Genomic DNA, 17274 nt, shown 5'->3' on the forward strand with positions numbered 1-17274 from the left:
AGCATGCTCTTTTCTTGTATGTGATGGTGCAGAAGGTTTTCATCCTGGTATGAGCTTCTTTTTGTCTCCTTTGAATTTGGTGAATTTTTTTTGGCTGTTCATTTAATTTCACTTGGCTTGTTTGAAATATACTTGAAGTTATACTGTAATCTTTGTTAAGTAGTATAGGGTGATTAATGGGAGTTGAATTGGTTGAAAGTTAGGACAAGTAGGTTCCCTGTATGAATTTTAAATTCAAGATTTAATAGGTTCAATAAAGTTGGCAATTGATCTTTTTTTCTAAGTGTGGATTTGTTCATGAAGTTGTTTCCTAGGGTGGATGGAGAACCACAAACCGCCTCGACAAGGTTGGGGATTGTTTGTGGATGTAGAAGAGTTGAATTTCAGATTCTGAGGGCTTGCGCCTGAGTTGTAACTTACGAGTGTAGTAGCTTAGGATCTTTGAGATAGATTATATTTCTGTTGGGGTTCTAGTACTTTGTTTTGGATTAGTTCCCTATTCTGAACATGGTCTGTTAGGAGTGGCAAATGGAAAAGTCATAATGAGCAGGCAAACTAGATTGTTTGTCAATGGATGTCGTGGACAAGACTTTTTCTGATCTTGTCGGCATTATCAAATCATGGATTCCCTGGCGATCTGAGCCAGCAAATGTGTCAAGGGATTTTTGGATGCCCGACCAGAGTTGTAGAGTATGCTACGAGTGTGATTCCCAGTTCACCTTATTTAATCGTAAACACCACTGTCGTCTTTGTGGACGAATTTTCTGTGCCAAGTGTACAACAAATTCAGTTCCTGCCCCATTTAGCAGCCAAAGGAATTCTTGGGATGAGTTGGAAAAGATTCGTGTGTGCAATTATTGTTACAAGCAATGGGAGCAGGGTGTAGTTGCTTTGGATAACAGTGTTCAGATTTCCAATCTGGATCATAGTACTTCGGAATCAACTTCGAGCTTGGCTAGCAGTAAAACTAGTGCCACTGCAATCAGTAGTAACATTACTCTTTGCTCCATGCCTTATTCAGTTGGGTCTTACAAACAAGTGCAACAGGGTTCCGTTCTGAACTTGCATCAATCACCTGTGAAGGGAAAAGACATTGATAGGGAAGGTTTATCAGCACTAGGAGGGAGGAATGATCTTGTAGCAGATCTAGGTGATCCATTACCAAAGCAATATGAATTCTCAATAAACAGGTATTGCACTATTTTTCTTAGTTTCATTGATAGAGAGAACTAATGTTTGATTGCTCATATTGCTATTTCTTTTCTAAGACATTCTTCATCTAGTTTTGTGTTTATACTGTTTTTAACAATCATTTTCTTCATTGTTCTTATGAGTCATGCCAAATTCAAAAGGAGTGTTATAACCATACATTATAACTTATTTTGATTGGAATTAAGCTGAGGAATCTGATAAGTCATAACATAAACATTTTTGTTCAAGTGGTATCAAGAGTCATCAGGAATCTCTGAATCTGAAAATGTGGATGTTATCAACTGCTTGACTTGTAACTTATTTAACTAGGGCTTGCATTCTCTATCAACCAACAATTTTTGCATTTCAACTGTGTCAAGTCCATGAATGCTGTTGCTATATCTTGCTTCAGGAGTGATGATGATGAGGATGAGTATGGTGTATATCAGTCAGATTCTGATATGAGGCATTATCCTCAAGTGAATAGCTACTATGGACAAGCTGAGGTTGATGGGATAAGCAACATTGATGGCTCGCAGAAAGTGCATCCTGATGGAGAAAACATTAATGCAAATCTCTCTTCAAACTACAGTTTTGACACACAGGGTTTAGAAGGAACCCCAGTTATTGCAAAAAATGAAGACGACCCTGATATCTGTGATGAAAATGAAGCACCTTCCTCATTATATGTTTCAGAGGATGTTGACACTGAACCCGTTGATTTTGAAAATAATGGACTTCTCTGGCTCCCTCCTGAACCAGAAGATGAAGAAGATGAACGTGAAGCTATTTTGTATGATGATGATGATGACAATGATGTGAATGCCAGTGGAGAGTGGGGATACCTGCGCAGTTCAAGCAGTTTTGGAAGTGGGGAGTATCGACACAGAGATAGATCAAGTGAGGAGCAGAAAAATGTAATGAAGAATGTAGTTGATGGGCATTTTAGGGCATTGGTAGCTCAGCTGTTACAGGTTGAAAACCTTACTGTTGAAGAAAATGACAAAAATAGTTGGTTGGAGATTGTCACATCCCTGTCATGGGATGCTGCTACTCTATTGAAACCAGATATGAGCAAAAGTGGAGGGATGGACCCTGCTGGTTATGTGAAAGTTAAATGCATAGCATGTGGGAACCGCTTTGAAAGGTAAGTACTATACACACACAAAACATCTATGCACTATCTACCATTGGTTTATGTTCTTGTAAATCACTTGATACAATTTATCAATCTGCATGGCATTTAGGAATGGATTTTAAGACCTCATAAACCTCTCTCTTATGTGCATATATGCACGATGTGGGTCTCTATATAAAAAAGTAACTGTCATAAATTTACTGACCAAAAATACTCTGGAGAAATGGTGTTGTAGTTTTGGATATTTTATGTCTGGTTTCAAAAGAGAGAAAATAGATTATAAAAATAAACTAAAGCAAATAACTGAAAAACCAATAGTTCCAAAGAGTCAGGAATGTTGTTTGAGTATTAGAAGAAAAACATCCAATTGCATTATTTTTATAGTCTGGGATTAGACATGCATGTAACATGATGAGAGAATGGCCTTCAATTATGCAGGGAATATGAGATCAGATAAAAACTGGCATATGAAATCTAAAAAGTACTAAGGCTTCCTTTGGTAAAACGAGCTGAAAGCTATAGCTTCTACCTGTGAAGTTAGTTGAAAATTGTGAAATTGTAACAATCACTTATATAACTGTATAAGTAGGTTATGGATTAAAGTTGTTTGACAACCTAGTTGTATGATTAGCTGATTTGTATTAAATAACTTAAAAAGATTTATAATATTATATTAATATACTATTAAAATTAAATATAAATTATTTATTTATTTACTATCAATCAATTAATTAAATAATTATATAGAAAAATAAAATTATTTATTTGTTAATCTCAATCTTGATATTTTTGGCAAAGTTCTTAGTCTCTCAACATATTAGAAGAAGATAGGAAAATTTTAAAAATTATATAGATATGTATTTATATGAAACATATAGAATGAGATGTATTCTTATTTTAAGAGTACAAAAATAATAATCTTAATCATATAATCATACATAAATTATCAAAATTAAGAGTTAATTATTAGCCACATGAATACTTAAAATTTAATGTATATTTATTTTTTTATGTTGACTATTCAAATAAAATTCAATTAATATTATTTTCTTTCTCATATTAAATAAATATCCTCACTCAGTTATTTCTTATATATATATATATATATATATATATATAAAAGTTTGGGTGAGCCATGGCTCAACCCTATCCATAAAAAGATTTTCCACCGATAGAATTAGGAAAATAGAAATAATAACTTCTACCCTAATAGCTTATTTTATTAATGTTCACAAAACCTGCATCATACTTGTAGGCTTAAAGTGAACTTAATTTTTATTCTCTTGATTTTATGTTGATCACTAGGTCATATCTCCTATTATACCTTGTAACATATTATTAAACTCTATAACGGGTCAAAGATAACATTTTATATGCATACCTTTCGTCTGACTTTTTGGATTCATATTCTTTTTAGTGTGGTGGTTAAAGGAGTTGTTTGCAAGAAAAATGTGGCTCATCGGCGAATGACGTCAAAAGTAGATAAACCTCGCTTGTTAATCCTTGGAGGGGCTCTAGAGTACCAACGTGTTACCAATCTCTTATCTAGTGTCGATACCTTATTGCAGCAGGTTGTACTTGTGTACCATTTTTAAAGTTTTAGTTTGGTACTTGCTTGATTGTTGGTGCCCATACTGGTATCACGAGTTCATGCTTATGTTTCTGTATCCTTTATCTAGGAAATGGACCATCTGAAGATGGCAGTGGCAAAGATAGCTGCACACCAGCCAAACATTTTGTTAGTAGAGAAATCAGTTTCGCGATATGCACAGGAATATCTTCTTGCTAAAGACATTTCTCTTGTTCTCAATGTCAAGAGACCACTTCTGGAGCGCATAGCTCGTTGCACAGGCACTCAAATAGTGCCTTCAATTGATCATCTTTCATCACAAAAGTTGGGTTACTGTGAAACATTTCATGTTGAAAAGTTTGTTGAAGACCTTAACAGTGCTGGTCAAGGTGGGAAAAAAGCAATGAAGACATTGATGTTTTTTGATGGCTGCCCAAAACCATTAGGTTTCACCGTAAGTCTTAGTTATTTTATTTATGAATTTTTATGTAATTTTAATATGATAAGAAAAAATCCTTAAGGCAACTCTAACTTTTAATTTACAGATAATCTGTAACTCTGTATGCACCATGCAACCACATTGATGATTGTCGTCTTGTCCTTCTCCCTAGCTTAAAATTTTAGGATAGTTGACTCCTCACTCCTAACATCGTAATGAAGCCTCGCTGACCAAATGGTCGAGTCTGCCATCTGCACTCTTCCAATTAATTATATTTCAACAATAGTAGTAAGCCTATTTTTTTTCCCATGCTTCAAGGCAAAAGGGTTATTGGGTGTGAGGACATATTAGAGATATTGATTAGGGATTGACTGAAGTTTTTGAAATAGTTCGTCCTTGACATATTTTATTAAAAAAATATCTGACATGTTTAGTGATCATTTAAATGTTATTTTATTGTAATTTAGTTGTTATTTGGAGACTATATGAAGAGTTCATTTATCTGGTTTTTCTAATTCAACAGATTTTACTTAGAGGTGCTGACAAGGATGAACTGAAGAAGGTAAAGCATGTGGTTCAGTATGGAGTTTTTGCAGCTTACCATTTGGCTCTGGAGACATCTTTTCTTGCTGATGAAGGAGTCTCCCTGCCAGAACTTCCATTAAACAGTCTGGCCCTTCCAGATAACCCATCATCCATTCAAAGGTCCATTTCAACAGTTCCTGGTTTCGGTGTTTCTGACAACGAAAAGCCTCAAGGGCATGAACTTGACACCGAAGTACAGAGAACCAAAAGTGTCATGATTTCTGATCTAGCCTCGTCAGCCTTCAGTACAGAACCTGATGTGTCTAATGGTGCTTCTCAATCTATGCCATTTGAATCAAGTCTCAATCTTTCAACTGCCTTTCTCTCCTCCATTGTTGCATCAGGAAATTCAATTCCAGAATCACACCATGATAAGCTTATTTCGTGCACTAGTAGAGACAGAAATGAAATGGAGTCCAAAGACCCTCTAGCAGAAGAAACTTCTGTAGTGGACAACACACTGGGTGTCGGGGATGATCCTACAGTAAATGACCCTGGAACTTTGGAGAAATTATATCAATGCATTTCAGCTGACACTCCTCAAAACGGTCACAGTGAAGTCCCTACAAACCAGTTACATGGGTCAGAATCTTTCTCCCCAAAAGATGGTCAAAACCAACCTGAGATGCTTGGAATCACAATTGAAGAGCAAATTCCCATGAAAGAGGAATTTCCTCCATCACCCTCTGACCATCAAAGCATATTGGTGTCTTTGTCCTCCCGATGCGTATGGAAGGGAACTGTGTGTGAGAGGTCCCATCTTTTTCGAATTAAATACTATGGAAGCTTTGATAAACCATTGGGGCGGTTTCTGCGGGACCATTTATTTGACCAGGTAATTGTCTGTTCTGGTAATAAATATTTCTTGATTATTGGAACTGTGGCTGTAGTTTTAACAAAAAATAAATGTCGTTACTTTTCAGAGTTATCGATGTGATTCTTGTGATATGCCCTCGGAAGCACATGTGCATTGCTATACACATCGACAGGGAACACTCACCATATCTGTCAAGAAGCTACCAGAAATTATCCTACCCGGTGAAAGGGATGGAAAGATTTGGATGTGGCACAGGTGCCTGCGATGTCCAAGAATCAATGGCTTTCCTCCTGCTACACAGAGAATAGTAATGTCTGATGCTGCTTGGGGTTTATCATTCGGGAAATTTTTGGAGCTCAGTTTCTCAAACCATGCTGCAGCCAGCAGGGTGGCAAGCTGTGGCCATTCTTTACACAGAGATTGTCTTCGCTTTTATGGGTAGTTATAGTCTTCCCTATTTTTTGTGTTTGAACCAAACAAGCACTGTTACAATTTTTATAAATGTTTCCCTTTTATAACAAAACTGTCATGTTTGTGGTCTTGATCTCATTATTTATAAAGAACTCCTTGATTTATGATACAAGTGATTGAATTATTTTAAGAAAAAAAGAGCATTATTTTTCTTATTTTTAGTCAACCCGATTATGTAAGAGAAGATTCTTATAAGTTCCTTTTGGAGGACATATAGGTTTGGGGTCTTGTTATGAAAACCATATAAACCTCCTTGTCTTATTATGCTGTTCAAAAGAACATGTTTTTAAAGCAAATATACTTTAGCAGTTTTTTTGTGGGATTCATTAATTCATTGTACTCATGTATGTTTCTCTTGCAGATTTGGGAGAATGGTTGCTTGTTTTCGATATGCATCAATTGATGTTCACTCTGTCTACCTTCCCCCACCCCAACTGATTTTTGATTATGGGAATCAGGATTGGATACAACAAGAATCAGATGAGGTTCAAAATTTGCAGCCTTGGATCTTAAAATTTGTTTGTGTTATTGTGCACCTAATTTTTGGTTGTTACAGGTGGTCAACCGAGCAGAGCTTTTATTCTCTGAGGTTCTCAATGGTCTTAGCCATATTGGAGAGAATAGATCTAGTGCAGTCCAAAGCAATAATGGCCTTAAAACAACTGAATTAAGACGCCAAGTTGCTGAATTGGAGGGGATGTTACAAAAGGAGAAACTAGAATTTGAGGTGGGGTATTCAGTAATTATAACTAAATTTTTAGCTTCTTTCAGTCAAGTTCTGTGTCCTGTAGTGGCCTCGTTTTAGTGATTACTTTTGCTTCTAGTAACTGTTGGAGATATAAATCATTCATGTGTTAGAATATTAGAAAACTTACTGTTTTAGGAGGCTTCTTTTTTATTAGTAGTCTTAATGGGCTGGATGTTTTGTTAATTACTGAATAAATCTGGTATTGAAGCATCATATAAATAGCCTGAAAAGTTTGTGCTTTAAATGTTAAATCATTCTCTCTTCTATTTACTTAGGAAACTCTTCAAAAAATTTTGAACCAAGAAAAGAGAAATGGCCAACCGGGGATTGACATTTTGGAAATTAATCGATTATGGAGGCAGCTACTTTTTCAATCATATATGTGGGATCACCGCCTTATTTATGTATCTAACTTAGTCAATTCCAACAATGAAAGTGATTTAGGCAGTCCAATTTCAGAGGATAAGGACTTGGAGAAACCAATCGATGAAAATCAGATGGGCATGGTCCCTATGGCAGGGAGAGAATTCAATAGTGTAAATTCTGTTAATGATGATCCAAAGCTTTATGAAAGCCCAAACCTTGAAGGAGATGGAGTAGTTGATGCAAAAATTACCCAAGAGGATGCATTGCATCAAGAAATTGACATGGCCAAAAGTAAAAATCATGAAAAAGAAGACAATCATATTCTTTCAAACGCCAAAAGCATTAGTGATCCATCTGACCTTTCAGAGCCTGAAGTGGGCGTCCGCAGAGCTCTCTCTGATGGACCATTTCCTATCATACCTAGTTTGTCTGAAACACTTGATGCTAAATGGACTGGTGAAAACCACTCAGGATTTGGAATTCAAAAGGACAACGCTTCTGTCAATCCTGATATGTTTTTGACAGATGCTTTGACGACCACTGTACATAAAGAAACATTCTATCAAGGGGATCGTGCAGATGATCAAAATGGTGCGAAGAGTTTCTATTATCCTTCTAAAGGTCATGATAACGTGGAAGACTCTTCAAGTTGGTTAGGAATGCCCTTCTTAAACTTCTATCGCCAATTTAACAAGAATCTTTTTGCTAGTACACAGAAGCTTGATACTCTAGTTGACTACAATCCTGTTTATATGTCATCCTTCCGGAACCAGGATCTCCAGGGTGAGGCAAGGTTACTTCTGCCAATTGGTGTCAATGACACTGTAATTCCAGTATATGATGATGAACCCTCAAGTATTATAGCTTATGCCTTAATGTCTCCAGAATATCATCTCCAATTGACTGATGAAGGAGAAAGACCAAAAGAAGGAATTGAGTTGAGTTCATCATATTTTTCTGACTCAGGCACCTTCCATTCATTCTTATCTGTTGACGAAACAGCTTTTGATTCTCAGAAAAGTTTTGGATCAATAGAGGAAATGATACTTTCCATGTCTGGGTCTCGTGCCTCATCAATGCTGGACCCAATGTTATATTCAAAGGCTTTGCATGCCAGAGTTTCCTTTGGAGAAGACGGTCCTCTTGGCAAAGTAAAATATTCAGTTACTTGTTACTATGCCAAGCGTTTTGAAGCCTTAAGAAGGGTCTGTTGTCCTTCCGAGCTTGACTATATAAGGTCTCTGAGTCGCTGTAAGAAATGGGGAGCTCAAGGTGGGAAGAGTAATGTGTTCTTTGCAAAAACCTTGGATGATCGATTTATCATCAAACAAGTTACCAAAACAGAGCTTGAATCATTCTTTAAATTTGGTTCTGAATACTTCAAATACCTTTCTGAATCCATAGGCACAGGAAGTCCAACATGCCTGGCAAAGATTCTTGGCATATACCAGGTACTTGTCTTTTGAGCCTTACCTTTTTTTTCCTTTTTAATTTTGTTCTAAGAGTCTCAAATGTTGAATATGCTAAATTACCATTCTTCATTAGTGAAAATAAAGACCTTCTGAGTCTAGTTGAGAGAAAAATTTACTAGGAATCAAATTCAACTATCAAAGAAGTTTAATCGGTCATTTATCTTTTGAAAGTGTTGCTGACAATTATGTGGTAACACAATACCAAAACAACCATTTTTATTTTGTTAAAGCATCTCATGTGAACATATTTGCCACATCTATATTTAAAAAAGAAGGACCAACAGAAGTGCTATATACAGACTACTGAAAATTGAGATAATATTTAACGTGTTAAATATATGACAACTAAAAGATAAGATGGAAGGACCAATCAGCCTTTTAAGTGTATTCTTAATGGACTTTTTTATATATGAATCTGTATTTTGCTTCACTTGATTGCATTTCATCTTAACCACTTGATTTTTGGATGGCATTCTATTGGAAAGGTTACATCAAAGCATCTTAAAGGAGGGAAAGAATCAAGGATGGATGTTTTGGTTATGGAGAATCTTTTGTTTCGGAGGACTGTGACACGACTGTACGATCTTAAAGGGTCTGCCAGATCTCGGTATAATGCAGACAGTAGCGGGAAAAACAAAGTTCTGCTGGACCAGAACTTGATTGAAGCAATGCCAACATCTCCTATTTTTGTAGGAAACAAAGCAAAGAGATTGCTAGAGCGAGCGGTGTGGAACGATACCGGTTTTCTGGCAGTAAGCCTCAAAACATTCCTTCTCTTTTAACAATCTCCTTTTATTGTCTCTTGCTTGCAAATTGCATATCATCTTATGTTCATCTCACATGGATGTGTTTTTCCTCTTCTGCAGTCAGTTGATGTAATGGACTATTCTTTACTAGTTGGGGTGGATGAAGAGAAGCATGAGTTAGTTATTGGAATCATTGATTTCATGAGGCAATATACTTGGGACAAACATCTTGAAACATGGGTGAAAGCTTCAGGCATCCTTGGAGGACCAAAAAACACATCTCCAACAGTGATATCACCAAAGCAATACAAGAAAAGGTTCAGAAAAGCAATGACCACTTATTTTCTAATGCTTCCAGATCAGTGGTCTCCTCCATCTATGAAACCTAGTAATTCTCAGTCTGATTTAGGTGAAGACAACACACAACCTAGGACTCCCGCTGAATGATTCTTTGATTTTGTGTTTATGTAAAGGTCACTGCAATTTGGGGAATTAACTCCCACCACATAATTTTATATTATTTTTTGCTTTTCCCTCTTAAATGGTATAGGAATTCTTTTGGTTCATTTGTAATTTGGTCTTCTAGACATTATCAATTATTTGTTAGAAGATACCAACAGAGGGGCTGCTAGCAGCCAAGGATGTTTGTCTGGGGTAAAAATATTTGATGGCCTCTGGATGAAATCTTTGTACAAAATCCTATAGTCAATTTATAGCTTGAAGTTATATATATATATATATATACACATATATATATCACTTAAATTTGTTAAACGTGTTATTGAATATCTCAAATTTCATTGCAACTACCATATTATGTTGTTAGTCTGTTGAGGCAGTGACAAGAGGAATAACATTGATTTTAAGTATAAATTAATAGTTTTATCTATGGTTTAATTTTTTATGCATTTGGATTTTTTACCAAGTGATTTTTAGCTTTGGATATCGGTTCCTCTAACTCATTTAAATTTTGGTATGTTAAGTGCTAATATTTGAACAAGTAAATATTATGTAAAACAATTTTTCATAAAAAAAGTATCAATGATTTTGTGGATAAAAATTGTAGGGATTAAACTCATTAATAATTTACTGAAAAAATTAAGTGAAATTATAAAGATTAATATAAAAAGGGAAGTGAAACATAAATTTGATAAAATTATATAAGTCAATTTCTTATTTAAAGCTTGATGATAAAGGAACTAATTAAGACTGAAGCAGATTAGCAGAACAAGTCAAGTAACATCCTCACAAACTGATCCTTTCATTGGAGTTAATTGTGAAAGTGATGTGGTACCAAATTCAAGCTACTATGCATACAACGAGTACAACGACCCGTGACATCACGTTAAAGTCACATCTTGCTAATTGACTATTATACTTTAGGAAAATTAAAATATTTAGTGAGTCATCAAATGTTGATGATTTATTAAAAAAAATTAAGTAAATAGTTAAAAAATTTAATTAAATGAATAATTAACTAAATTTTAAAAAATATTTAAAAATTTATAAATTTTCAGAGAGCCTCACCATGTATGGTCAGTTTTTATATCATTAGTAAATCATCTCGGATCATTTTTTTTAATTCTGCCTTCAACAAATCTAATACAAATAGACTTGACGAATAAAATTAGATAAAACTATTTTTAGGAAATTCCCAAAAAAAGGGGCATTCAAGGAGATGTTCACTTTGCTAATAAGATAGATTCATAAATGGATCAAAGGAATATTCCAAGGTGGGGTACATGATTCAAATGAGAGATTATAAAAATATACAATTTAATTTACAATCAAGAAAGAAAAAAAAAGTGAGATAAGATATTGATAAAATAAAGATAAATAATATAACATCATTCAAATCCTATCATTCTCGTTATCACATAAATTGTCTTCATACGGGTAATTACAAGAAAACTATTACATGTTTCCTAGTCATGAAAAAATTATTTCCCAGTATAGTAAGTTTATTAATCATCTCATCATTCAAAGCAGTTGTTTAAGGTTGTAAGTAACCTAATGCTTAAAATTTTAAAAATTATATTCTTAAAAAATCATCTATCATAAATTCAAATCATTTGGTGATATTTTATTTTTTTTGTAGTATGATAGATGATTTGTTATCAATTTTACTAGAAAAATTATACAATTTAAAACATTGCATATAAATATTGTAGTAGATCATTTAAAAAGTCATATTACTTGTAAAAAGTTAAAAAAAAAAAAAAGAAAAAGAAAATTATTTTTCATATGCTTTGGATCACTCTACTGAAGAGTAATAATTAAAATAGACAAATAATTTAAATTTAGTGATTCAAAAAAAGACGTTTAAGTTTTGATGAACATTCTAACATAGATGAAATTTAATTCTAGAATTAAATGTGTCGAAAGAAATTAAAAATAGTAAACTATATAAAAAAATTATATATTTTTACAATGATATGCATTATTTATAAAATATTATTCATAATACTTGTAATATTGTTATAACTAACTTAAATTTTCAAAAATAAATTTTACTTAAACTCTATTTAAGAGTTTAATTAAATGTATTGTTAATAAAAGAACTTTTATACTGATAATTAATTAAAACATATAATAAATATTGCTTTTAAATTAATTATTATAAAATTTAATTTTTTATTGATATGATAATCTATAATTGAATGACAATATATTTATTTTGCACGATCAATATATTTTAATTATTATTTTTGTTTAAAATTAATTATTTTACAAAGTAAATTAAATATAAACTATCATTTATTGAGAATAAAATGTAAAAACTATTTGATTGTAAAGCTTTGACTGATAATTTTATGGTTCAAAAAGTTAAAGGATTAAAAGAACTGATAAGTTGTTTTAGATTATATATCTCACACATAATTTTGCTTAAAACTTAAAAATTTGTAGATACAGTATTAAAAAATTTAAATAATAGAATTGATAAATTTATAAGATGACATAGTTTAGGTCTCAAAGTTCATGTGTTCACATCAGTGCATGAATTAAACGGTAAATAGACTTATAACATTTTTCTTAGATTTAAGGAATTGTTATATTATTTAATTAGAACCAAAAATACACTGTAAGTCGAATATGATATTTAAAAATCTCTTTTTTTTTGGGCCCACTTTTAAAAAACTCTTAAAAAAGGATATTCAAAATATGATTTTTTTTTGTCAGAAACTGGTTTTAAGAGAGCCATAGCGCTGTCACAGAAAAAGTAGTTCGGCCCACTTCATGGCCCCATTGATTTGTTGACAAAAAAATAAACAGATCCCCCCCCCCCTCCCCCTCCATCATAGACCTCTTGAACACGTCGACCAAGAAACAAAAAATATCATATTTAACAAAAATAAATAAAATTATTTTTTAGACAGAATTATTTTTACAAATATTAATTTTTTAAATAATTAAGAATTACATTTTTCACAATAATTGATTATAGTTATTATTTTTTAGTGATTAATCATTAATATATTATTTAAAAATTAAATAATAGGCAAACATATTTTATAAAATTTTCAAGAAACTTGTTTTTGAAAATATCATTTTTTAAATATGTATTTAACAAATGTGAGTTATGTTCTTGATTTTCATTTTCTTTTATTTATTTATATTTGTTGGGTGTTGTAAAAACACAAGCAAAATAATCTCTACAGCAGAAATTTAAATATATTTTTATTTATATATTTTTGTGACGCTTTAATTTAAATTAAAAAATATTTTATTTTATTTTGTTTAAATTTTTTACTTTTGATTTTTTTTAATGACATGGTCTTGCAAAATGTCATTTCAAATGTGACAATTTCGTAATTAATCATGTTATAATTTAAGAATTACTATGGATTAGAAATAATGAATTTTAAAAATATAGAGATTAGAATAAAATAAAATCTTACAAAAAATAGTATTAAAAAAAAAAGTAGGCCTTGATGAAATTTGAGAATAGACTTTTGCTCCTTGTTTCGTAGCAGGGGCTCTTCTTGAACGTATTTGCCTTCATAGCCTCTCTATAAAAACTGGAAAATCTTCGTAAATAAAAGTATGACATTAAAGTTCAAATAAAAAATGTTGGTTGCATAAAGCCTTAGTCTAAGATTCGAACTCCTAAGTCTAACATCATATGTGTAAAGTTTAATGTTTGTGTCACAGTTCATTACATCTTGACTAATCACTGTTGAGTCCTCACAACCTCTTCTAATTATAAGTAATTTAGTACCATAATGTTTTATTCAGACCACAGGCGATTCTTTTGCTTTGTGAATCAAAATTAATTCCCTTTCCTCTGTTAGATTATATAAAATTCCGATGTGCAACTGTATAAATAGATGAAAAAGGAAAAGCAGTTAAGTAAAGCATAATCACTATTAATGTGTACAAGTTGCATGAAAAATAATGTTTTGCAAGAAACGAAGTCACTGCACATGGCATATTTGATTCACCACTTACGCCTTGTTTTTGTGCTATTATTCTTTTATGATACATACTAGCACTGCATGTAACTGTTAAGAGCACGACCTTTGATAGTGATGAAGGCAAGACTTGTTTGGAATGAGTTAAAGCCATTTGTTGCAATTTAAATCCTCTTGTGGCTGAACACCTTCAACGTCACCTACATGATTGATTTCTTCCCCTTTAACAATCTGAAGCCAACTTTGTTGTTGTAGAAGATTCATGATCTCAACATCCCTGAACCCAACAAATTACCCTTAGTCATATAAGTATAAAAGTACAAATTTGTAGTTAAATATCCTTTTTTTTTTCCTTTTAATGGGTGAGAGAGTTAAGTACAAGGTTGGGTAAGGTTCTCTACCTTGGATGATGGGTTGGTCTTGAAATTCTTTGATAACGAGGCCCTTCATCATACCCTTCACAAATTAGTTCTCCACTCTCATCTTGATAGCAAACTATGCCCTGAGATTCGTCTTCATAATTCTGTTTAGAAGCAAAATACACATCAATTAGCAAAAAGTTTCTTCAGGCATAAACTCATCATGGTCTAATTTCTGTTTATCAGTTAAGCATATCAAAGAAAGCAGATCATAAGATATTGACCTTAATGTTCTTGATGGATGCTGTGATCCTCAGTGCTAGTGGACCAACTGGTACCCTTTTCTGTGGGACAGAGCTGCGTTTGGACATAAACTTTTTGTTTGTATATTTCAGAAATGAACCATATTTCTGAATTGAGATTTGAGCTGAAGAATTACAGTTAACAGCCATCAATTTTTAATTCTTCAAGAACATGTAGAAGGAAGATGATAAGAAGAAGAAAAAGAATGTAACTGTGTTGATGGGTGGGTTTATTAATATATAGTAATCATATAATGATCACATCAGAAGATTAGTTATTAAAAGTAAGCATAGGTTTGGTATGCTTTGGTCACGTAATAATTTCAATTATTGATAATTTATGTCTTGTCACGATGCATTAATTAATATATCAGTAGAGAGTCGTGTCTGCCCAAACTTGCTTTTTGGCCTTGCCTTCTTTTGCCGGTTAACTTGAAATCATGGGATTGGTTAGCCTTCATTGGAAAAAAATTTGTATGATCTTGTAAGGACGTTTTTTAGTTCTTATTTGTAATTTTTGCCTTTATTCTGTAGTTTCTGGATATGATTCTGGTTAATATAATTTCATTATTTATGTTCAATCTTTATAACTTTTAATTATTCAAAGTATTTTAAAAATTCATTTAATAACTACTGAACGAAATTTAAACAACTAAAATCATACATAAATTAAATATAGATACTTAAAGTGCAGTGGCACAGGGATGGATATATATAGTCACCAACTGACATTGATATAGTATATTAACATTTAATGTACGCATTGATAATATATAATTTTTTGTATTGAGAAAATCATTTATTAATAATCGTCAATATTATTGTCTATATTAATAGAGGCTAATATAACATAAAACTGCTAGTGTATGGCATCTTTTTAGTGATTCTATTTTATATTTTTGGAATTTTTGTAAGTATCAGTATCAATCATGTTGTGTCCATTATTCATTTTTATATTTATGCTTGTTAAGTAATCATTTATCAAGAAATAATCAACATGTAAAGCAAACCAATTGTTTTATTGAAATTAGTGTGACTTTATATTTTTATACTTTTATGTCTTTATTGAGTGTCTCGGACACGAAAGGAAACCAAATTTTGTAATCAAATACAGTACCAAAGGATATATGATTGGGCCTCTATTGTCCACTAATAAAGCATTGGAAGAATGGAAGAAAACAAGGCACTTAAAAATATTAGAGTTGTTAGTGATGTGTGAGATAGTGATTGCATATTTTACGTTCAAGAAATAAGGAATCAAGTTTGTGAGAAATTCAGATTCTCTATTCTTAGAAAAGGAAATAGAAAAGATTCCCTCCATGAGTTGAATGCAATTTTTCTTTCTTCACCTTTCATTGAATGTGAAACATTTAACCTTGGTGTTGCTTCCTACAAGTGACAAGTATATTTTCCTTATTTTTTGGAAATGGGCTTTTCCAGAGTTTTCAAATGACAATGTTTAGGTGTTTGTTTGTTTTCCATCCAAATTATCTATTTGCGGCTAGATTTTGTGGTCTGCGCACTGTAGACATTTGTTTGATAATTTTTTTACCCATTGGATGAATAGAATTAATTTTAGGTAGTGTTAGATACAAGAAATCTTCAAACATTCTTGAGAAAGTGATATAGACATAAAAGTGCAGTTTTTCGTATAACCCACTTTAAAAATATTATTCTTAAATATAATGGTTTTTTTAATATTAATTCTTTCGTATAAATTATTTTATAATCAATTCTACCAAAGTTTAGACTAAGAAGATGAATAATACTTTAAATTTACCCCACAAACTTTTAAGGATGTTCTCTATTCCTGTGATGTTTTTTGTAGGTTCATTATGTTGCCACTCATGTATTTGTTCTTTCTGTTTCCCAAATTTCATGCATCAGTGATAATGTTATGCCTTGTAAACGTCCACAAACAGCATTTCCAGATTTTAAATAAAAAATGAAACTTACACTTCAGTATTTTAAAAATCAAATGAAAAATTAAAGCTCAAAGTCAAAGCCATCACTGAGCTGTACCATTTGTTAAGGAAAATGTCACGGCCTTGAATTCCATCAGCTATGGTTTTTCATAGACCCTAACATGACCATATGAACACTGCCATGGCCCAACCTATGTATGTTACTAAAATAGATTAAGGAAATTAATTCCTACCTATGAGCCTATGCCTATGACCGTGACCATGTATACACAGTTACACACTGCATATCATCGGGAACATGCTCTAATATATTTTTTAATATTGATTAAAATTTATTAAAAACTAAAAAAGTATAAAAGAAAAATATTAAATTAGAAGAAAATAAAAGTAAGATACACATAATTTTTGTAAATTTTAATAAATTTTAATCAATAATAGAATTTGAATTAAAGAATGTGTTATTAGTACTGAATCTAATATATTCCTAATTCTCTCTATTGCGTCAGCTAAGTAATATATTAAAAATAAGAACTATAGAGTGATAGAGGAAAAATGTAATTACAAAGTGGAGAAGGAGAATATTAAAATTCAGAACATGGAGAGTCTGAAGTGATATCATCAGCAATGAAAGCAACTTTTGCTGTTTTTGCTTCACATGATAGATGCAGCAATAAAATAACTTTTACAAAACTTGCACTTATTGACTACTTTAAATTAAACTAAATTTGCACCC

The 17274-nt window shown here is 32.2% G+C and overlaps 2 protein-coding genes across 3 annotated transcripts; one reads left to right on the plus strand and one right to left on the minus strand.

Moving 5' to 3' along the window:
• Positions 1-223: 223 nt before the first annotated feature.
• LOC113849192 (1-phosphatidylinositol-3-phosphate 5-kinase FAB1B) lies at positions 224-10427 on the plus strand. Of its 2 annotated transcripts, none has more exons than XM_027478902.1 (11): positions 224-1190; positions 1604-2338; positions 3747-3900; positions 4009-4353; positions 4862-5758; positions 5847-6178; positions 6573-6696; positions 6768-6938; positions 7235-8776; positions 9283-9549; positions 9664-10427. In XM_027478902.1, the coding sequence occupies exons 1-11, from the start codon at positions 571-573 to the stop codon at positions 9988-9990; spliced, it is 5514 nt and encodes a 1837-aa protein (XP_027334703.1). In that variant the 5' UTR covers positions 224-570; the 3' UTR covers positions 9991-10427. The 2 variants fall into 2 exon arrangements, with proteins under 2 accessions (XP_027334703.1, XP_027334704.1); XM_027478903.1 differs by having other exon boundaries at positions 224-1105; positions 1522-2338.
• A 3570-nt stretch (positions 10428-13997) lies between these two features.
• On the minus strand, positions 13998-14783 carry LOC113851460. Its single transcript, XM_027481947.1, has 3 exons — positions 14599-14783; positions 14357-14478; positions 13998-14232 (listed from the first exon to the last, which is right to left on the minus strand). Exons 1-3 carry the CDS (start codon positions 14764-14766, stop codon positions 14100-14102), a joined length of 423 nt encoding a protein of 140 aa, XP_027337748.1. The 5' UTR covers positions 14767-14783; the 3' UTR covers positions 13998-14099.
• Positions 14784-17274: the final 2491 nt, after the last annotated feature.

This window comes from Abrus precatorius, unplaced genomic scaffold (assembly GCF_003935025.1).
Source record: "Abrus precatorius isolate BTA unplaced genomic scaffold, Abrus_2018 Scaffold9, whole genome shotgun sequence".
In the NCBI taxonomy this organism is placed as follows: domain Eukaryota; kingdom Viridiplantae; phylum Streptophyta; class Magnoliopsida; order Fabales; family Fabaceae; genus Abrus; species Abrus precatorius.